Here is a 24,020-nt window from a genome sequence, read left to right as displayed (position 1 = left end):
AATCAAATGGAGTGGTATTTTCTACTTCTTCAGTAACTGAATGATTAAAAAAAAAACTTCAGTTCTATATTTCCCACATGTAGATTATGATCAGATCATTTTCTCTTCCTTAATTCTGGTTCCAAACTAAAATTTTAGACTTCAATGCCGTTCACCCAGCTTTGTTCAACAAAATTTTGCTTAAAGAACAGGTACTATTTAGGGTGTTTGTTTTATTTTCCTTAAGAAGCTATTTTGTACAAGGAAGAAGGTTTATACAACCCTTTCAATGAGAATTATGAAGTTTGGGACCCAGGTTAACACTTCTTTTTCCCTCAGGCAATAATAATAAATCCACAAGTCTCCATTAGGATCATTTGGCTTATAGAATGACAGAAGTCGAACGTTTCTCCTCTCACTGCCAAAGTTTCTGGCAGCAACGGTGTTAAGCCTTAATATTTACTCTAATCCTCCAGTGTTGAGGAAGGAAGGTAGAGAAATTCTGGTGAGAACAGTTGTCTGGAAGATTTTTTGTTGAGGCATGTTAGAAAGGCTGCTGGGAGCCTAGAGTAGGGAGCTGCTCCAGATTTGTGAGTTCCGTTTTAATTTCCCTTGGAAACCTCACGTGGGCGGAGGCCAGCGCCTGGATGTGCGGGGCTGCACTGAAGCCCTGCCCATCAAGGGACCCGTCCGGGGTCTGTAAGCCCCTTTCCCCGCCCACCCATCATCTGGCCGCGCATGCGCTGAGCCGGCGGGCCGGAGAGTTGTCGGCTGGGAAATGGCGGCCGCGGGCTTGGTCGCTGTGGCTACTGCTGCAGAGTACTCTGGCCCAGTAGCGTCGGGAGGTAACCTCTCCGTTGTTAACTGCGGCCCGAACTCCGGGGCAGGCCCAGGTCCTGGCCCGGGCTCATGGAGCCGCTCCCTCGACCGAGCGCTGGAGGAGGCGGCGGTAACCGGGGTGCTGAGCCTGAGCGGCCGGAAACTGAGGGAGTTTCCCCGGGGAGCGGCCAACCACGACCTGACGGACACCACCCGGGCGGGTGAGTGGGGTGGGGGGTATCACTGCCAACAGGAGGCCCGGGGCGCGGTCGGAGGCCGCCGCAGCCGATGCGGAGAATCGCGGGTCGTTACGTTAACTGGTCCCATTACTCCTGGTCTGGACCCAGGTACCGAGGAGAAGCCGACTGCCCCAACCCACCCAGCCCTGGGGCCTGCGGGCCAGACCCCGAGCCTGGGGCGAAGCGGACAGCAGCATCTCTTGAGAAAGAGGGCCATAGGGGACTGATGGGGAGTGTTTTACTCTCTTAGAAAATTAACTTGTGCCGCTGCTGAGGTAGACCCTTGCTCCGCCCCGGTTTTTGCAGGCCCTTTCGTATTGGGGATGCCAAATTGACTTTACTAAGATTTAGGTTTGTAGCACGCTCTTAATCGGAGTCGCATTGGTCGCTGCATTGTCAGGAAAGCATGACTCCCGCATAGGCGTTTTTTTCCCAGAGTTGTTGTTTTTAGTGTGAACCCCAACGCTTTAACTTTTCTTTCTCCCCTTCGTCTAGGTGACTTACCAAATGTACTTGCAAAAATAACGAGAGCCCACCTTCAGACTCTCACTCCTTTCCTCTTTCCTCAGGCCCCCTTAAAAAAAGTTGAAGGAAGAAAACTGTTTAGAAAAGATGCATAGGTTGCCTACCGTATCTGTATTTAATGCTTTTTAAAAACAAACATCAGTTTGCCTTATACATATTTTTTTAACACAGAAAAGAAAATAAATTAGGTAGTATTTGGTTTTCTTAGTTGTAGAGAACAATGTCTGGTTACTGAGGTGTTCAACATAATATGTTTCTCTTGTGTTTAAAATATAGCTTTCTCGGGGAGTAGATTAAAAACAGTCAATCCCCTTATATATAGTGTGGTATGATGTAATTATTTTCATATACCTTTCCTAAGGTGTTAACCTCTATGTTTGTGCACTCATTAAAGATTGCTAAGTATTACATATGATTCACTTATTTTAGAAAGATAAGCAAAACTGTTACACTACTTCAAGAAACTATTCTTTCCAAAGAAACTTTTGCTCTAGTGTAAAATGGAAGGAATCAAATACCTATTTGTTTAATCTTTTTGGAAACAGTTGTACTGAATATAGTTTGTATTTTTTAGTGAACGACATTACAATTAAATTTTCTTGCTGATGTAAATATGAGCAGCCACTTGGCTTTTGCATGTATTCTGAGAGACAACATCTAAAATTGTCATTCATACCCCAGATTTCGCGATTCTGTTCAGGAGATGGCTGTATGGCATATGACTGTTCAGGAGATGGATAGCATAGTGATTTCATATGGGCATGAGTCATTTCAGTATTAGTACATTAAGCGTGGAGTTAAAGAATACGTTGATCACAGGAGTTTATCTGGCTCACTATCTTACCTGCTTTTAAATAGTTCTAGGACCAGTGTGTTTCGCCTTTAAGAAATATTTTTTTAACTAACAAAACCCAAAGGCATTTATGAAGAATAATAAGTAATCTCAATGAATTTTTTCCTTACTATGCCCTGAATTTTTAATTTGTTATTATCCACACTTATTTTTATTACTTTAATAGTTTCTTTATAAACCAGATTTTTTGTTGGCTGACATTTTATCTGGCCAGAAAAAGTGTAGAGGGGAAGAAAAAGATTACAAGGTACTTTATAACCTATTAGACTAGATTAATTTCTAGCATGTTAGAAATATCACTTATTAAGTGTAAGAAATTTTTGGCAGACCTTGGTGAGTACAAAAATACTGAAATATTCTCTGAATTATTTTAAAGAGGTGATTTGATGTGGATAACATCATTGATTGAGTTTTCACTGTTTACTATTCATTGGTAGGTGTTTAAAATACATTGCCTTGTTAAATGCTTAACAACCAATGGATTAAATATTATTATCCCTCATTTACACATGAGGAATCACTCAGAATTTACAGATGAGTCACTCAGAGAGAATCATATAAATAATATTAGTGGCAGAATTTCAGCCCGGTTCCATCTTACTCTTTTCTCTCCACCAAGCCACACGGCCTTTTTACGTACAGATAGATATTACCATTCCTGTTTTTACAGATAGTGAAACCAAGGTTGGGAGAGAAAGATAATTTGCTCAAAGACCTGTAGCTAAAGGCCAAGGAAGGTGTTGTTAGCCGGGATTTGAGCCTAACTGAAATCCTGTTTGAGGTAACTCCAAAACCATAGACTACCTGTTACACAGGGTACTTTGAATTCAGACCCAACTTTTGTTAGCTAAAATGTTTTGTTTGGGCCCTATAGAAAATTTAAAGCCAAAAAAATTATTTGAATGTTATATTAAGCTTGCCACACGGTCTGTTCTTTCCTAATGTATAGAATGTATCTGGTAGAGCTGCTGTCCTTACATTTTAAGAAACAGCACATATTACCCATACCATTTATAACTTGACATGATTAGAATTCATCATGCAGCATTTTTTTGAGGTTTTCCCCTCCTGTTTGTTTTAAAAGGTAGATCTTTAGAAAAAGGGAAATATTTATTTGGGAATGAGTTACTTGATCCAGTGAACAAGGAAAATCTTAAAAGAAATCATGAAAGACTTTTGGGGGCAGAAAGGTTGTAGCTTGGATTTGGGGAGGCAGAAATGAGAAGGAAGGCCATTCCAGGCAGTGGAATGGGTCCCACCCCGACACAAGGATGTGCACATAATTCAGGGTTAGCCAGTCAATGTAGTCCATTCCTCTGGCAACAGTGATGGTTCAGAGATAGGCACATTTTCCTGTCAGCACATGAGAGAGTTAATTTTTTATTGGAACTATTGAGAAAGAGGCATGCTTTGAACTCTGGGGTTGCTGAGAGAATAGAATGTGAACCTGGAGCTTGCCAATAAATTGAAAGCAGAGCCAAAAGATGGAAAGAGTGAGGCCAAGTTCTGATGGTAACCTTTGAACTTTTGGATCAATAGCCAGGCCTTAAGTTAGCGGTATCCTTGGACTTTCAAATTATGCAAGCTAATAAAATTCTTTTATTGCTTATTCTGAGTAGACTTTTTGAAACAAAATAGGAGTCCTGACTGGTACAGTGAGACTGCTCTTGATGAAGTTGTGGGGAGGTCAGCTTGATCAGAATAAATGGTTGGATTAGAGAATATGAGAGCTACCTTTTGCATTTGAGGCAGCTAGATTGATGATAGGTTTGGAGAGAGGGAGAGTAGTCAACAGTCATTCATTCAACAAACATTTATTGACTAAGGGATTTTCAGGTGTAGCTATACAAAGAGGACCAAGACACTCCCTGTCCTCAAAGAACTTAAGGGATCTAATGAAATAGAATAAATAGATATAAAGATTATTTGAATTGTCTAATAATAGCAAAACTTTATGTGTAAGGCATTATGCTAGATGATACAGTGGAAACAAAAACAAGAAGAGACTCTAACCTGTAAGCATTAAAAATCTAGTAATTTGTTTGGCCGGCTGCAATAACAATTCAGGAATGAAAAACAGAGATCACATTGGAAAATAAAAGTGTACAAATGCTGACTGAATTTATTTTTTTTAAAGAGACAGAATGCATCAAGTTGACTGAGCTATTAAACCTGTAGGACTAGGAAGGTGGTAATGCTACTGATAATAATAATAGTGAACATTTATTGAGCTGTTAGCATATTCCAGGTATTGCACTAAGCTGTATATATAAAATGCACATACAAAAACCATGAGTTGTAAGTACTAGTTTTAACCCCATTTTACATATGAAAAAATGTAGACTTGAGATTAATCTGATCAAGGTTACACAGCTAATAAATGACAGAACTGGGATTCAAATTCAGATACATCTGATCCTGAAACTTCTGTTTTTGATAACTAAGCCACTGACAAAGAAGTTTGCTACACAGTTTCTTTAGTTTGCCTGATAACTTTAAGTGTCTGGTAGCGCATCTAGTTAATCTTTAGCAGCAAATAGAAATGTAAATCTGGAACTTTTAAGAGTGAAGTTAGAACTATAGCATAAATTTGAGACAGTCATAATGAAGAGTTTATCTGATTCTTGGAGAAAGAGGGTCACTGGTAACCATGGGGTACACCAGCATTTAAAAAGGCAAGAAGAGGAATCAGCCTGAGAAAAAACCATAAACAAAGTTTTGTAACCAGGCCTGTACTAGAATTAGGAGAATCCTAAAGCCAAAGGAACCGTAGTAACCATCGTAAGTTATTTTACAGATGAGAAGCAGTCTCAAAGATTAAGACTTCGTTTAAGATTATATGTAGTGAAGTGGTGCTGTTTTACAGAAGGCAAATAGGGTCATAGTCGAAGGTGTAAGAAATCTTTTCTGAATGGAAGATCGAAAACAAGGAACCAAGGATTCAGCTTTGGGAAAAAGCCTGTGGTTGATGGCAGACGGGGAAGACTAAGATTACACAAAAAAAGGAAACAAATTGAGATGTAGTGGGTGAGCCAGGGTAACACAGTCTTATTGAAGCCGTGAGCGTTAAGGCTTTAAAGAATTGCGGGGGGTGGGGGTGGGGGCAGAAAAAAAGAACTGGGTACTTATTTCCCATGTAAAGAAGAATGAGGAGTGCCTGAAGGCCATTTAATTTTTCAAAAAAGTAATCTGTAAACCACAAAATTATGGTTTTGTTAGTCTTGGAAGTATGCATTGGAATGCCAGGTCTTAAGTGGAAATCATATTTTTCTTGGATCCTTATTTATGTATATTTTGTATCAACCACAGTATATGTACCGTGAATTTTTCTACAACAGTGCTGTCCAATATGGTAGCTACTAGCCGTAAGTGGTTATTAAAATTAAAATAAGTTAAAATTTAAAAATTTTGTTCCTGGGCTTCCCTGGTGGCGCAGTGGTTAAGAATCTGGCTGCCAATGCAGGAGACATGGGATCAGGCCCTGGTCCAGGAAGATCCCACGTGCCGCAGGGCAACTAAGCCCGTGTGCCACAACTACTGAGCCTGCGCTCTAGAGCCCGTGAGCCACAACTACTGAGCCTGCGTGCTACAACCACTGAAGCCCACGCACCTAGAGCCCACGCTCTGCAATGAGAAGCCCGCGCACCGCAACGAAGAATAGCCCCCGCTCACCACAACTAGAGAAAGCCTGTGCGCAACAATGAAGACCCAACGTAGCCAAAAATAAATAAATAAATAAAATAAATTTTTAAAAATTAAAAAAAAATTTGGTTCCTTAGTTGTACTAGCCACATTTCAGGTGCTTAGTAGCCACATGTGTCATATTGGACAGCACATTAGACAGACCTATTGTCTGTTATGTTGGACAGCACAAATAATAGAATTTTTTCATCACAGAAAGTTATATTGGACAGTGATGTTGGGGCATACTGCCCTGAATAGAATTGAAATTTTCTTCTGCATTATTTATTTTATAAGTCATACTTCTTTGGGCAGTGTCTTTCTATATCCGTGAATACAATAAGCCACCATGGTCACTAGAAATGAAAACACCTAAATATGTTTGAGAAGGCCAGAGGCAAAGGGAGGAGGTAGCAGCAAATGGGGGCTCAATCATAATTACAAGATCTTTGCTAGCATCTCAGGGCTGGGAGGGGCTATATAATTTTTTCTTTTAGAAATATCTTGTTAAAGGCTGCTGTTAAAGCATGTCATCTTTGTTAATAGGGGCATTAACTATATATCTGACACATTTATCATCCACTGAGTATTATGTGTTCAAATCAGGAAGCTTCTAAGAGCCTTAGCAATAAGAGAAGAGTAGAAAACACCAAAGCTAATTTTATTTGATTAATCAGACTTTCAATTTAGTATACTTAAAAATCATTCCTTCCGATATTAAGAGTTGTACATGCTCATTGTAGTACAAAAAGTTATAAAGAAGACACTAAAGATCATTTGTAATTCCACTTACCAGAGACAACTGGTAATGAAGCCTGGTTTGAAGTCTTCAAACTTTTTCTTCATGAAATATACATTCTCGGGGCTTCCCTGGTGGCGCAGTGGTTGAGAGTCCACCTGCCAATGCAGGGGACCACGGGTTCGTGCCCCGGTCCGGGAAGATCTCACATGCCGCGGAGCGGCTGGGCCCATGAGCCATGGCCGCTGAGCCTGCGCGTCCGGAGCCTGTGCTCCGCAACGGGAGAGGCCACAACAGTGAGAGGCCCGCGTACAGCCAAAAAAAAAAAAAAAAAAAAAAAAAAAAAAATATATATATATATATATATACACACACACACACACATTCTCACTTTTTAAAAACTAAAAATGGGATCATACAAAGGCTGTTTTATCATCTAATATTTTTTCACTACATGAGATACAATATCAGAAAATATAGATCTGTAGCATAATTTTTAATAGTAGTCCACTATAGATATACTGTCTTTTAATTGACCCTCGTGACACACTTCGGGATTGTTTAGACTCTCACCATTACAAATGATATTGCTGAGAGTAACTTAGTGCGTATGTCTTTGCAGACTTGTTTAATTATTTCCTTAGGATAAATTCCTAGAAATATAACTGATTGGTTAAAAGATGCATAGTTTTAGGGTTTTTTTAATACAGATTGTAAAATTGTGCTTCCAAAAGGGTTGTTCAGCTTGGATTTATACCAGTAGTACATGAGTTGTCTTTACTTTGCACCCACTGATTTTATTCTTTTTGATCTGTGTCCGTCTGATAGATGAGAGATAATATCTCCTTGTTCTGTATTCAGTGCATCTTGAGGAGTGTAATTTTTACTACAATAAGAAAGTAGTATATAAATACAAGGGGAAAATATTCTATTTTTTTCTATGTCCTTTTGTCATAGAACCAGCTGATGACAAACAATCAGAAGCTCTTTGTGCAAGTATATAAACTCCTGTATATTTAATTTGAATTCCTTTGTAATTGTAAGAGTAATACATATTTATTATAGAAAATTTAGAAAAACAAAATACACAAGGTAGAGAAAGGAAAAAAGGAATAATACTACTGCATAGATAAATCACTGTGAACATTTTGACATATTCTTCCAAGTTTTTTTTTTAATGCATGTATGTATATATTGAAAAACCTGGTATCCGCTTTTTGTGGTTTGCTTATTTCCACTTCATAGTATATTAGAAATATTGTCATATCTATTAACATTTTCTTATCATAGACTTGTAATGGTTGCAGAGTATTTAATTGTATCTTTGTACTTAACCAGATCCCTTTTATTGGGCATTTAGACTATTTCTAATTTTTTATTGTTATAAATAATACTATGAACACTTTATATATATAACTCTTTGCTTACATCTCTCATTATTATCTCTTATTGGATAAATTCCTAGAAGTGAAATTGTTCTAACAAATTATATGCAACTTTTAAAATGTTAAGTAAACATAATTTACAAACAAAATTACAAAAGCAGTTACTCATAGAAACAGTGTTGCATATTGTATGTAATTCAACTAGGTTTATAGGCCACCCACAAAAAAAGTAATTTTTTTCTAAACACGAAAGTCAGCTTAACTCACATTTCATACCTCTTTATACCTAAAAACCGTGATCTCCCACATGTCTCTCTCTCTCTCTCTCTCTGTCTATGAAGAGTGTGTGTTAATGACACAAATTTTTATTGAAGTACCTCTAATCTCAGAGAAGATCTGGGGTATAGAACTTGAAGTTGCCTTAATAGGGAACTTGAAATTTGAAGGCTTGGAATTTTATTAAGAATTCTACCCTATATTATATGTTCATGCTTGTTTTAATACAAATCTGTGGCTTCAAATTACCCACCATTAAGGAAGACCAAACCAAATAAGTTTCTATAATGTTATTCTGTTGTTTTCTGTAATCCACCTCTCCCCCCACCACCCCCAGTATGCTAGTTCCACAAGTATAGATATAATATTGTATATACTACTACTCTTTATAACAAGGTTTCTGTGGAAATACGCATATTGAATTGCAATGTGGGATGCTAAGAACACATCTCAGGAAACAACATTTATAACTCCCCTCTTATAGCTTTACCTCCTGTTTGGAATGAGAAATCCTAAAGCTCTAATATAGTCTCATCCACATGCTTCTTCCTTTCTCTTCTGCTTGTGGAACAGCACAATTTTTATATTGTACTGACACAATGGAAGAGACTTAAAAAGATTACTTGTGTCCTTCCCCACCCCCACTCCCCTCCCCTCCCGCAACAGACACATGTTTTATAAAGAGAAGCAGAGACCATGAGGAAGATCATGGCTGTTGGGTATAAAGCCATCTGAAATAAGATTTAAATTTATCTTTGGGGAAAAATCTGACCTCAACTGTACTGGCATTGTTTTTTAAATAGGAAGGGTAAATAGTAGGATGGTGCCTTTAGGAGGGGTGAGAAGATGTGTTATAGATCATCACAAAATCAATGTTGAGACTAGAAGAATGGCAGCAGTGTTGGGGCCAAGGATTTGTTTCCTAGGGTTCATTTCCTTTTACCGTGGCTGTATTTGGGGGCTAGATGGTTAATATTATCGCATATTATAACGTGAAATAGGACTTTTAAGTAGTAACATACGTGTTCATTATTTTTTCAGTTCATTTATGAAGCAGTTATTCCACTGAAGCTCGGAAGAAAATATATGGTTAATATGGTAATTCACAAAAGGAACATTATTTTGAGTTCCTAAGGTAGCCAGTGATATCAAATGCAATGCTACTAATTTTAGAATCATGAAACCAGTCCTAAAAATTTAAGGCATTTCCTTACTTTTAACTTTCTCCCTTGCTCCTGTAAATTTGTAGATTTTTATTATTTGAAGGAAATGTTAAACCAAGGATTTTAACTGGTTAAACATATTTCTTACAAAAACTAGGTAATTGAGTTTTTTCATTAAAAACGGGTTTTTAAAAATGACCTACAATCATAGAGAGTGAAAATATAAGCCACAGAGTAAGAGATTTCTAATAAATACAAAAAACAAATGCTATCCAGAATATGTATAGAATTTCTACAAACAAGAAGATAACACAATAGAAAACTGAGAAAACACTTCAACTGGTACTTCACTAAAGAGGAATTACAAATGACCGATAAATATGTGAAAACCTGCTCAATCTCATTAGTAATCAAGGGAATGGAAAATAAAACCAAACTGAGGTACTTCTCACAGATTGACAGTACCAAGTACTAGAAAGAAAGTGGAGTTGTCCCTCAGTATCCTCAGGGGAATGGTTCCAGGACCCTCCACAGATACCAAAATCTACGGATGCTCAATTCTCTTATATAAAGAAGGCATAGTATTTGTATATAACCTATGCACATTCTCCCATATACTTTAATTCATCTCTAGGTTACTTGTAAGATTTAATACAATGTAAATGCTGTGTAAATAGTCGCTGGTGCATAGCAGATTCAAGTTTTGCTTTTTGGAACTTTCTGGAATTTTTTCCCCAAATATTTTCAATCCGAGGTTGGTTGAATCTGCAGATGCAGAACCCACAGTTACTGAGGGCCGACTATAGAGAATTGGGGGCACTCATACAGTGCCAGTGGGAGTTGAAACATACTTAGTAAAGTTGAAAATACACATACTTTGTAAGCCAGAAATTCCAGGCTCTGAGGTACATACCCCAGAGAAACTTGTAGAAGTACACCAGGACATATGTATAAGAATGTTCATAACATTGTTCGTATTTGACAAAATAGAAACAACCCAAATGATCATCAATAGAATGGGTAAATCAGTTATGGTATATTTATGTGATTTCACAGCAGTGAAAATGAATAAGCTACAACTGCATGTAATTACATAGATGAACCTTGGAAACATGTTGAGCAAGTGAAGTATATGACACTATATATGCAGCACAAATATATTTAAATAAAGTTCAAAAACAAGCATAATCATTCATAAGTGCTAAAACTAAAAGTGCAAGGAAATGATTGCCATAAAAGTTAGGATAATGGTTACTTGTAGGTGAAAGGGAAAACGTTAGAGGAAAGGAGGCAGTGGGTTAAAGGTGCGTGTATTTCTGAAGTACTGAAAATATTCTTTTTTTTTCCTTTATAACATTATTTTTTCTATGCCATTTACTTGTTGCTTTTTTTTATTATAAATTTATTTTTGGCTGCATTGGGTTTTTGTTGCTGCATGAGGGCTTTTCTCTAGTTGCAGCTAACGAGGACTACTCTTCGTTGTGGTACACGGGCTTCTCATTTGTGATGGCTTCTCTTGTTGCAGAGCACGGGTTCTAGGCACGTGGGCTTCAGTAGTTGTGGCACGTGGGCTTCAGTAGTTGTGGCTCGTGGGCTCAGTAATTGTGGCTCATGGGCTCCCTAGAGCACAGGCTCAGTAGTTGTGGCGCACGGGGTTAGTTGCTCTGCGGCACGTGGGATCTTCCGCGACCAGGGCTTGAACCTGTGTCCCCTGCATTGGCAGGCAGATTCTTAACCACTGTGCCACCAGGGAAGCCCGAAAATACTCTCTTCTTTAACCTACATTCATCACCTATATGGTTGTTCACTGTATACTTATGTTAAAAATTGTATATTTATGGTTTATTTACTTTTTTCATGTACTTCTTTATTTAGGCTTACTTATTCATTCTTAACTCGTGTATTACTCATAGCACCTCTTCTTTTTTACCTTCTCTTTTTCCATCTCCTCTCTTTACCATCCCCCTTCCCCAGTCAGGCACTTTTCTTGCTTCACAAAGAACAGTATTTTTTACTGTCACAATGAACAATATTGTATTTTTTCATACTAGATTGGGAGCTTCTTAAAGAAGGTATATTAGTTTTCTCTTGCTGAATAAAAAAATCATTATAGACTTAGCAGCTTAAAACAACATTCATTTATTACCTTACATCTCTTTAGGTCAGAAGACTGGACTTAGCTGAGTTATCTACTCATGGTCTTACAAGACCAAAATCAATGTGTTGGCCAGGCTGAACTCTCATCTGGAGTCTTAGGGGAAGAATTTCCCGGATCATTCAGATATTGGCAGAATTCAGTTCCTTGCAGTTATAAAATTGAGGTCCCCATTTCCTTGCTGGTTGTTTCGGGGCTGCTCTGAGGTTCTGGAAGCTATCCACATTCCTACAACATGGCCGCCTCCACCTTCAAGCCAACAGTGGTATGTCCTGCTTGGAATCTCTGACTTCTGCTATCAGCCAGAGGACTTATTTGATGAGATTGGGTCTAGCCAGATTATCTCTCTTTTGTTTAATTCAGAGTCAGTTGATTAGTAATTACTTAATCATATCTGCAAAATCCCTTCTGCCACATAAGGAATGTAATCAGTGTATATTTCATATTAACAGTCCCAGGGATTAGGGTGGGAGATCTTGGGGGCCAATTTAGGATTCTTCCCACCATAGACGGTTCTGTCTCACTTTCTTTTTATTGTACATCACTTAGTACAATACCAAATATCCTTTGAGTGTTTATTGTTTGGATGCGTGGATGGATGGATGGGAGGGTGAGTGAATGAGAGGGCAAAAACAGGAAATGAAGAGCCTATTCTGTTTCTTAGTTTAGGAAAGAGTGACAACTGACTACTGTGTGACTGGGTTTAATGAGGACCCTTGGCGCTTCAATGATACAGTAGGATTCAATCAAAACATTCTAAAGCATAATACCAGTGAATATACTTCCCTTTTATGTCAAAAGTCAGGAATTCAGACCGTCTTTAATTGGTGTCTAGAGGATAAGAGTGATGATGTTATTGATACATGTGCTAAGAGTAAGTACCCCAAAATATAACCAGTAGCAATTGAGAATTTTTAGGTGTTTGAAAATTTTCAAAATAGGACCTTGATTTGGTAATAAAAGAAGTAAAACAAATTTTAAACTCCTTACAGTGAAGTAGGCTGTCCATGTATATTCAGTATTTATAACTTCGATAATTACAAGTTTTTGTAAGGCTCAGATATCCAAGGAGACTCTTAGCCTGGTAAATATGTGATCCTTTTTCTAGATCAATAACATTGTGATTTCTGGTCATCTATTATCAAGTGACAGACCATACTCAAACTTCCGTGTGCATAAAATCCCCCATTGCAATTTTAAAAACATGTACATTCCTGAGTCCAGACCCTAGAGAGTCTTGATTCAGGAGACCTGGGGTGGGGTCCATTAAGCTGCATTTTTAACAAGCAACCTGTTAGTTCTAGGTGCAGTTGGCCTAAGAGCTACCACTTAAGAAATTCTTCTATAGACTCTGCTACTTTACTCTAAAATTCATTTAGGAAAATAGTAATTTTTCACTTCCTAAAGATATCTTGATTAGGTAAGCCAAAGATTTTATTCAATTGAAAACAAATTTTTTTAAGTATAAAATACAGACTTTATTTTGCAAAACTGGGTACTTTGATGTAGAATAAACACTTGAAAGGTTGGTTTATTTGTTTTAAAGGTAGTGTCACTGAAGAACTGTGTTGTTACAAATAGATAACCAATTTACATGAAGAAATAAACTATGAAAATTGAGCATGTATGGTTAGTCAGGGTCTTAGTTACGAGCAGCAGAAACCAGCTGTGGTTATGAGTAGCCCACGAAATCTCTGGGAGGACTGGAGAACCAGGCTGGAAGGATAAGTAACCAGGAATAATGCCCAAAATCATGTGCCAGAACTTATCCTGTGAAGACACCACAAGCATTGCCACCTGGGGACAGATACCTCAACTTGCACCACTAGCACCAGTGAATGATAATGGATAACTCTATACCAGCACTGGAGCATTTGCCACCACTACCTGTGAAAATTGGGATGTATTGTTTCCATTCTGCTTTCAGTTCAAGGTTAGGGGAGGATGTGTCTACTTGGGGGAACCTAGATCATGTGCCTGTGCCTCTAGCTGCAAGAGAGTTTGGGAAAGCAAGCATACTGTGTGGCATTTTTCAGCTTCTGTTGAGGTAAGAACTCTGTTTCAGAAAAGGAATAGTGTTTAGATCCTGGGCAGCCTAAAAAAATGGCATATGTGTCTAACTACAAGTTGTATTTAATACTAAAATCAGGTAACCAGTCAGGCCTTTAGTGGAGTGTATAATTATCATAATGCACAGTAAGCAATATATGTGATGTGACAATAGGTAGTTTACCGATTGTAATTAGTGTAACTTTTCTACAACTAAATGTTCTATTGCTTGGTTCAGTTGGGAGAGGAGGAAAAGATTATTAATTGACTCTTTTCAAGGGGTACCTTCAGTTTTCCTTTTTTTTTTTTTTTAATTCTGAGAGTACCCTCAGTGTCTTTTTAAGATCTGAAGGCTGCATTAATTTCAGAAGAAGGATGAACAGTGTTGCCTACCTCCTGTCCTTTCAATTGTCTGCTGTGTCCCAAATCCCAGTACCTAGGGACAGTATTCTATTGTCATTTTCGCCCCATAGTAAGAAATTTTTGACAACAAATGTTTATTTATATATTATGTGCATGTACTAATATACTAAAATTATATGTATTATAAAATAGACATGAAACATAAAATTTAAAGGAGAACTTAAGCATAAATAGAAATAAAAGTTCTAATGTTTTTCTTCCACACTCCAGTGGATCATTTGATGTAGCCCCTGGCTAGTAGGCTCACATTCCTCCTTTGAAGACTGCTGTGATTCAGACAGTGATTAGCCTCTTCATGATCTTTCAGTAGGAGAAAGGGAATTTTTTTTTTTTTTTTAATTTTTGGCTGTGTTGGGTTTTCGTTACTGCGCGCAGCCTTTCTCTAGTTGCGGCGAGCAGTCTTCTCATTGCATGGGCTTCTCTTGTTGCGGAGCACGGGCTCTAGGCGTGCGGGCTTCAGTAGTTGTGGCTCGCGGTCTCTAGAGCACAGGCTCAGTAGTTGTGGCGCACGGGCTTAGTTGCTCCGCGGTATGTGGGATCTTCCTGGACCAGGGCTTGAACCCGTGTCCCCTGCATTGGTAGGCAGATTCTTAACCACTGATCCACCAGGGAAGTCCTGGAGAAAGGGAATTTAATGTTAAATATCCGAAAGCACTCTAGGCCCTACTTTGAGGCAATATGGGAAATAAGAGACCGTCTGAAGTATGGAACCCAAGGGTAGAGAGCTGTGACCTCTTGAAAAGGAAGGATATTAGAAGACAGAGACTTAAGGAATTTCTTGAAGCGATGCTATAGATGACGAGAGATTCCTTTTATAGCATGTATAAAACAAACCATTGTGTATATGAAGTGGGCTGAGCTGCTCCCATGGATTTGAAGGGGTGGGGTTGAGTAGGGTAGGGGCAATGTTACTTTGGGAGTAAGAAGATGTTTCTTCTCTGACTGCTTTTAAGATTGTTTTCCCTTCGTCTTTGATTTTCTGCAGCTTGATTATGATGTGGCTTTCTTTTTTTTTTAATATTTATTTGGCTGCGTTGGGTCTTTAGTCGCAGCACGCGGGATCTTTCGTTGCCGCGCACAGGCTCTTCATTGTGGAATGGGGGCTTCTCTCTAGTTGTGGCACGTGGGCTGTAGAGTGTGCAGGCTCAGTAGTTGCGGTGCGCGGGCTTAGTTGCCCCGCAGCATGTGGGATCTTAGTTCCCCAATCAGAAATCGAACTTGCATCCCCTGCATCGGAAGGCGGATTCTTAACCACTGGACCACCAGGGAAGTCCCTGATGTGGCTTTCCTTATGTGTCCTACTTGAGGTTTGCAGAGCCTCTTGCATATGTGGATTGAAAAATTCTTGGTTGTTATTTGGTTTCAGTAACACAAGTTTTTCTGTTTTCTTGGTTGACAAATACTATTCAAAGTCATAATTACTCTTTTTGTTATGACTTGCTTTTCCTAGGGTACTATTATTACATAGTATCTTCTTTTGAAATTTTCAAGTATGATCTATGGGTCTATAAAGTTTTGTTATTCAGAGTGTGGTTTATGGGCCAGCAGTGTGGCATCACTTAGGACCGTGGTCCCCAACCTTTTTGGCACCAGGGACCAGTTTCATGGAAGACAATTTTTCCATAGACCGGGGGATGGGGTGTGGGGGTGTGGGGGGGGGTGGTTTAGGTGGTAATGTGAGCCATGGGGAACCATGGGGAGCGGCAGATGAACCTTTGTTTGCTCGCTACTCGCCTCCTGCTGTGCAGCCTGATTCCTAACAGGTCACAGACCAGTACTGGTCCGCAGCCCGGGGGTTGGGGACCCCTGACTTAGGATTTTATGAGAAATGCAGAATTTCAGGCTCCATCCCAGAAATAGAGTCTGCATCTTAATAAGACCCCCAGGTGCTTATGAGAACATTACAGTTTTGAGAAGCACTGCTCTACAGGTAATCAGGTAATTGAGGTTGCTCTTCTTTTCCCAGAGGGTCTCTGAGCTTAGTAAGTAGTTGACCCCAGTTATTCTAACCCCATGCCACAGAGGTCAACCAAATTGAGCACCCTCAACACCAGTCTGTTAAAAAAAAAAAGGGGAAAGGTGCACTAGGCAAAGAAGAAAGTTATGCCACCAGTTACTTTGTTCCAGGATATGATATGCTCATGATCTGGACATATCATGGATATGTATATGGCTAGAATTAAATGTGATGTTAACAAGTCCTTTTGGACTGTGCCTTGGCTCAGCTGGGCCACTGCCAAAGTTATGCTCAAAAGGTAAAAAAAAGCCTTAGTATGTCATCCTATAGGTGTAGTAAGGATGCCAGCTTGTGCAGAAACCCCAACCTGTGTCCACAGCTCAATCTTCTTGTGTTTTTTGGTCCCCACTTCTATTATGAGGATTGGGGCTTTCTACCCAAAATTGTTATACCGTAAGCAAGTTTTTATTTCTCATTGGATATTTGTTTCTCGTATTTGCTTTTAGAAGCCTAATTATTACTGGTTCAGTTGTTTATCTTGCTTATGAAGACACTATTTAGTAACAATAGAAACAATATTCTTGAGGTCAGATCAACAGCAACCAGCATAAGTTTATTAATTTTGCTGTCTTATCATAGTGCTTGCAATTTGTAAACACTTCTTTATTTTCCAACATAACATAATGACAAACACAGCTTAAAGACTTACTTTCTATAGAATCTGTATCTTGATTATCCTCTCCTTTTGTCACAAAAGAAAGACAGTTTTTCATAATAGGTATAGATTTCTTCACAGCACCCTTTATGTTATCTCTGCTTTTTAGGATCCTTCTGGACTTAAGGATTTCTTAGAGATTCAAGAAGTTTATAACTGGCTCTATCTGTTGTGTTCCATACTCGCATGTCACTGCCTAAACCCTTCCCATGTGGGAGCCCTCCTCTTGAGCAAGCCTTTCCCCATCCCAGCATTGCTGCTGAGAACTTGAAAATTGCATTCCAAGAACAAAAAGATTTTCTAGATCCATCTTGTTTCCCCCCTTCCCCCAAATAAAGCATTTGTTATCTTTAAGCAGTCTTGGTTCCTTCTAGTGAGCAATAGGATACAAGATTACGATCTGTCTACTGGAGCCTCCTTTTAAAATCATTTCACATGACAGCTGATACCAGACAGGATGGCATCAGGAACAACTTAGATACTTTATGTGAAGGAGTAGGAACCTTTCAAAGTCATGAATGTGGATAATTTTAACTCCTATTTGACCAAATTCTTTTCTTACTCTAGTATTAAAGCTCTTCAGTTGAGTCTCACTTATGTTCTAATCTGAGTTACCAGCTTTTCCTTTCCTTCATACCAGTATAGTCATATTTTATGTACCATGTTACTATATATTGTTATACCAAGCTATATTTTGAGTGAAAGTACTATCAAAAGCTTCAGAAATATTGACATTTAAATGTCACCTTGTGACTGCTCATTTTCAATAAATCTCATGTATATGGTGCCACTGAACCCATATTTTTGAAGGCTCCTGAATTTAACTTCCTTAGTGTCCTCAGTGTAGTTAGTCTGATTTCCTATGTGTATCCAGTAGATTAATCAGGACCAATTTCACCAAAGATTTATTTTCTTTCTTTAAACAAAGGAATATTTCATATGCGTAATGACTTTCTAGCAAAATGTATTTAAACTAACATACTAAGTAATTTAACAACCATTACTTAAGTTCAATGTAAAATAATATTATGATCAAGAATAAATAGTATTGAATTATTTCATGTATTCTGTGCCTCAGCAAGTGATGGTTTTTGCGGAATACAGTATATTCTTTGCTGTCTTACATTATGCTGCCTTGTCAAAAAGATAATTTTTTGCTTTGCCAGGGTTCTTGGTATGACTCAGAACTTTCCATTTTTCTTTAACTTGTTGTGTTACTATTATCATTAGAGTACGTATCAACTATTATCCTTAGAGTACGTATCAAAAGTTTGAGTTATTTCTTCCTCCAGTTTCTTCTGGAGGAAGAAACCTTACAGCAGCATAAATATATCGCAGTTGCAACTTCATAGTAATATAGTGTTCAAGTTTCTTAGTATATTTTCCAAATGCGGACAAACACAGAAACAGAGATAATTACAGAATACCAATCATTTAGCTTCTCTGAGAAAATAGAAAGAAGAAAAATCATATTGCTCTTAGTTGTAAACATTCAAATTATTGTCTTGGACTAGAAATCCTAGCCCTGCTCTACCAATACACAAGTCTGTTGGATTTACCCTAGCTTCCCATAGAGCGCCGGTTGTCAAAGTGTGGTTCCTAGACTAGCAGCAACAGCATCACATGGGAAATTGTTAGAAATACATATTATTGTGTCTCACCCCAGACCTATAGTATCAGAAATTCTTGGGATAGGGCCTTGCAATCTGTGTCATAACGTACCCTCCACGTCAACCTGATGCATGCTAAAGTTTGATAGGCATTGCCATGGAACATAGAAAATCTCATAGTAATTATATAATTATTTCTAAAACTTCTCTATTAAATTCAGAGCATCAGTTATTTTTAACAGTTCACAAACTAAAGAATTTATCTAAATTCTAAAGTTCCAATTTTGAAGGGCCAATATTTTAAAATCTTTGTGGTTACAACTCTGCATAGGAAGTCCTAGTGCATTGCTTCCTGCTATATGGAAACTTTGTTATATCATTCCCCCACCATACTTATTGTTAAAACTGGAAAACTGCCTTTTGCTTTTTAGAAACCATTGAGTGGTGGGGGAGGAGTAAAGCTTTGATCACAATATAAAAACATTTTATTAAAAGTTTTATTAAATACCTCTTAAAATTTATAATAATCCCTTCCCCCCCAATGTAAAGGAATAAAAATTCCAACAGATACTGAAAAGCAGGCCAGGGAGCATGAGTAAGACTTAGAAAAGTAACCCCTATCGCTTCCCGTTATAATTTTCAGCCTTCCTATTTTAAGATGTGAAGGAAAATCCAGTCCAGTGACACAGCAGGGTATAAGTATACTGTAGTTATATAATCTATAATCCCTATGGATCTTAAAGGTAATATTTAGTAAGAGTCTCTGTCTGAAGAAGTAATTTAATGGTGCTGTATGATATCTTTTATGTATTAAATGGTATCTCTTTAAAAATCCTGATTTTCACTAGCTTAATGGTGTTGCCTATTAATCGTATGCCTGTTTTTCAGCATTTTAAAATAGTAATTTATAGTATGATAATGTTTTGTGTAAGTATATTTATGCATGGGCTTTGAATTCAGAGATATCTAGGTTTGAATTTCAATTCATTCACTTACTAACTTTGTGTGACCCATAGGCATGTTTCCTAACCTTCCTAATGGCAGTTTCCTCATCAGGACAATGCCTGCCTCTGTAAGGATATTTTTGTGGATTAAACAAGATTATAGCCATATGGAACAATTAACAAATGTTCTAGTGCTTATATGTGCTCAGCAAAAGTTAGCTTCCTTTCTTTTTCTCCTTTCTTTCCCCTGTTTAATTCAGTGCCATATTTATTTGATAAGAATGTATTTTGTGCCTATGTCTCAGGCACTCTTTTAGGAATGGATATAGGTTTTTTTCCCCGTGTTTCTTTGTTTGTTTTAATATTTATTTGGCTGCACCAGGTCTTATTTGTGGCGCGCTGGATATTCATTGCCACTTGCAAGATATTCATTGCAGCATGCGGGATCTTTTTAGTTGCAGCATGCGGGATCTCTTAGTTGTGGCATGCGGGATCTAGTTCCCCAACCAGGGGTCAAACCTGGGCCCCCTGCATTGAGAGCACGGAGTCTTAACCATTGGACCACCAGGGAAGTCCCTAGTTTTTTAAAATATATATTGTTTTTTTAAATATATATTGAATCTAAAATAAACCAACCCCAGTTTGTTACAAAATGTTTTCAATTTTTTCAGTTTTATTTTACATTTCATTATGGAGTCATAAAATATATATAACAGGATTAAATTGATACATTGTACTGCCATGGTTCTAAACGGACATGTGGCTCCCAATATAGAAGATAAAGATGGTTGATTGGTTACTACTGGTAATTGGTATCATGTTTTCCCAGAGTTTTTTGTTGAAGTCATTTTTTTAATGTATGATTTAGTTTCCTTCTGATTGTACTTTAAAAGTTTCATTTTACTTTGACTTTTTAGATTATCATTTTAAGGATTTCTTTTAAAATTTCTGGAGAAATTCTTTATTTTAGTTATCTTTAGATTTTATATTACTTAAAGTAAGAAGCTATCAAATAAAAATATTATGTTTGGCTGCAAATTTTCTATCATTAATAATTATATTTGTAAAATATATACAATGTCCTTTTTCAAAAAACAGAGTTCTCATCCTTTTTCATTACACAATTTTCACATTTCAAAATAAGGTGACTTTATCATCCCAGTGCAGCATATGTCACCAACAAAAGAAGATTAGAACCCAGGTCTCCAGACTACAAAGATAATTCTCTTAACTAAGTTAAATTAGAGTTCTAAGTTTGATTTAATTTTTCACCCTTCTTGTTAAATTTCTTTAATATTTTTATCATAGCCCAGCTTTAGAAATATGTACCAAAATTTTATCAACCTACATACATTTTTCAGCATCCCACACTCCTAGGATATGTGGAAAACAAAAATGGCGGGGGGAGCTATTTTTCCAAATCATTCAGTATACATTATTGCTTTTCCTGGGTAATATGTATGCAAAGTGGTAAAGCATGGTGTGTAGGCCTTCTTAGACTTCAGCATCCTTGATAGCTTTTCCAGTAAGACTTTTTTTTTTTTGGTTTATTCAGTGATCAGTTCCAAACTGACTGCCCTGGAGCCTCTCCAGGCAGTGGACAGAGGGTGGATAGAAGGGCTGGAAAAAATTCAATGTATCATGGTGTTATAGAAATGAGACCTTTACTCTGGCAATAGGAATTCACGTTTCAAAAGCTGATGATTGTCAAGCTCATCTAAAAGACTTTATGAGAATGCAGAAATAGTTGCTGCTTTTTTAAAACTTGGCCATTTCTAAAACAAAATTTGTTTTTGCTCTAAATAGCCTTTCATATTAATAAGCAAAGTATGTAGTTGGTTATTTTTGAATTAGTTCTCTTCTTTAAAATGTGTTGGGAGACAGCATTCCAAGCAGGAGAGTAAAGGGGCAACTGTATCATAGTTTAAATGAAAATATAGAGTGTTGCAATGAAAACTAAAAATCCATTTACCTAGATTTAGTTGTGCTAAAAATAGATGGCATTGCTCTTGTCAGTAATTAAAAGTTAAGTACTAATTTGGGGTTAGGGGGAGCCTCTTGAGATAGTAAAAAAAAAATCTCAGGGCTTCCCTGGTGGCGCAGTGGTTGAGAGTCCGCCTGCTGAGGCAGGGGACATGGGTTCGCGCCCCGGTCCGGGAAGATCCCACATGCCGCAGAGCAGCTGGGCCCGTGAGCCATGGCCGCTGAGCCTGCGCTTCCGGAGCCTGTGCTCCGCAACGGGAGAGGCCACAACAGTAAGAGGCCCGCGTACCGCAAAAAAAAAAAAAAAAAAAAAAAATCTCAGACAGTTGCTAGAAACATCTTGTTTTAAGTTGTGAAGAAATAATGATCAACAAAAGCATTTACATAAAATCGGTATTTAGCAATTTTACACATATTCTGTAAAATAAAAGTTTGGGATTTGAACATTCAAGTATTAACAATGAGACCAAATTGCTATCCAGTAGGAGGCTAGGAAACTTTGGTCATCATTAGTGAGCTAAAGTATAGAAGATTACCAGTGCGAAGAAGTCCAGGATCAAGGTATCAACATGGTTGCTTCCTTCTGAGGGTCAAGAGAGAAACTGTTCCATGCCTCTGCCCTAGCTTCTGCTGGTTTGCTGGCAGTCTTTAGTGTTCCTTAGCTTTAGAAGCATCACTTTGATCTCTGCCTTCATTGGCATGTGGTGTTTTCCCAGAGAGTGCATGTCAGTGTCCAATTTTCCCCTTGAGGTAACAACATGGATCAATTGGATTAGGATTCACCCTAACGACCTCATTTCAACTTGATTCCCTCTGTAAAGAGCCTGTCTTCAAATAAGGTCATATTCTGAGGTACTGGGGGATTAGAACTGTAACATATCTTTTTGGAAAGACAAAATTCAATCCACAACAAGTGTTAAGTTCAGTTAAAGAGAAATAAAGTTCTAATTTTGCACACCTGAAAAAGAAAAAGATTGCCAGTACGATATTTAAAAACTGCATTAAGACTATAATTGGTTTTATGGAATGACTGAACTGGAGAATAAAAAGGTTGTTTGAGTATCACTTTGTCTTCATCCTTTTGGTGAATAAAATAACCTGTTATTTTTACCAGTAAATCCTCAATTTGATTTAACAATTACACTATGAAGAAACCATTTCTGGAAAGCTGATTAAAATTTTAAATAGGGTAATGATAATACACTTGGCCATAATTTAAATTCTGCATACATTTTGCAGAGAATTTTACAAGAATGTTAAGTTTTAAACAAGTGCTATTTCATGCTTTTAAAAATAAATTTAGGCTAAGCACTTAAAAAAAGAAAGACAAATACATGTTCAAAGTAAATACTAAGTCAGTAAAGGGATTCCATTGTGAAAGAAGGCTGATGATACATCTCAAGTACTGACAGAAATTAACCCCACCGTAGTAAATTATAAATTCAAAGTTGAAATTCTTTCATTACACTGAAATTGTCAAAAATTTTTGAATAAACAGTCAACTGAATATTTTCATTTTATGATATTTGTTGAGGATATAATATACCTAATAAGACGTTTCTGTGAAATTAAGTATAAATATGGGCCTGGAAGTAGGTTTAAACATTTCAATAGAGATCAAAAATTAAACCCCATACACTTTAAAAATATTAGCAGTTTATTAGGAATTCTTCCCTTTCTCACTTGTACTAGTAACAAGTTACTGGTCTCAGTATTTTAATCTGGACAATTGGTCAATCTGTATAACTACAACAAAAAAAAATAGGCATTAATCTTTTAATGAAAAAGGAATAATATATAGAAACCCTTAGGTTTTGGAATACATAGAAACTCTTAGATTTCTATATTTTACCTTTTCAGGTTTATATATGCAAGTCTTATATTAATAGTCATATATTTTAAGATGGGAAAACAAGTTACTTCTAACAATTTTTTTTTCTAGTAGCATGTTACTATGTTAAAAAGATTTGACAGTGCATTCATTTAACCTGGTGATCTTCTATTAACAACAAATTAAACCTTATTGTAAAGAAATTCTTTATAGTACCATGGCCAGATTTCCTAATTTTAGGGAAGGCCAGACATGCTGCAGTTAAAGTTTGTTGTGATGAGATTATAATAAATTTGTTCAAAGAGTTTATGAAGTTTTAACTTTTAAGGTGCTAGAGAGAAACATAAAAAGATACCACTGTATCATCTAAAAATTTGACTGTTTTGATCATAATCTATACTTTCAATTTTATAACTGATTAAAACCAAGATCTGCCTCATAATAAGGCTCATTTTGGCATCTCTGTAAATGCTGCTGTGTGAAAGTAAAAATAAGGAAAATAAGTTGTGATAGTCACATTCATAACTTTCATTAAAAAATATGTATTCCCTGAATTAGTCATATCAGGTGGTCATCATTCAGTATGAATTCCAATGTTATAAACAAAAATAAGACATTAATGGATTTTCTCTACTTATTTTTAACAGTCTACTTCATTTTTGCTGATTATCAACATCCCTATTATTGAATTCCT

At 37.3% G+C, this 24,020-nt stretch overlaps 1 protein-coding gene across 7 annotated transcripts in view; it reads left to right on the top strand.

Annotated features, from left to right (window-relative positions):
- Positions 1 to 741: 741 nt before the first annotated feature.
- Positions 742 to 24,020, top strand: part of LRCH3 (leucine rich repeats and calponin homology domain containing 3) — a 115,910-nt gene continuing 92,631 nt past the window's right edge. For all 7 annotated transcript variants that reach the window (XM_060010829.1, XM_060010827.1, XM_060010828.1 and 4 more), the window contains exon 1: positions 742 to 1,019. In XM_060010829.1, coding sequence (XP_059866812.1) covers positions 758 to 1,019 — 262 coding nt within the window. In that variant the 5' untranslated portion in view covers positions 742 to 757. The remainder of the gene's footprint in view (positions 1,020 to 24,020) is intronic.

The sequence above is a fragment of the Delphinus delphis genome, chromosome 4 (genome assembly GCF_949987515.2).
Source record: "Delphinus delphis chromosome 4, mDelDel1.2, whole genome shotgun sequence".
NCBI classification, from domain to species: Eukaryota; Metazoa; Chordata; class Mammalia; order Artiodactyla; family Delphinidae; genus Delphinus; species Delphinus delphis.
Note: the sequence above shows the minus strand (reverse complement) of the source record. Positions and strands in the feature narration are given on the sequence as shown.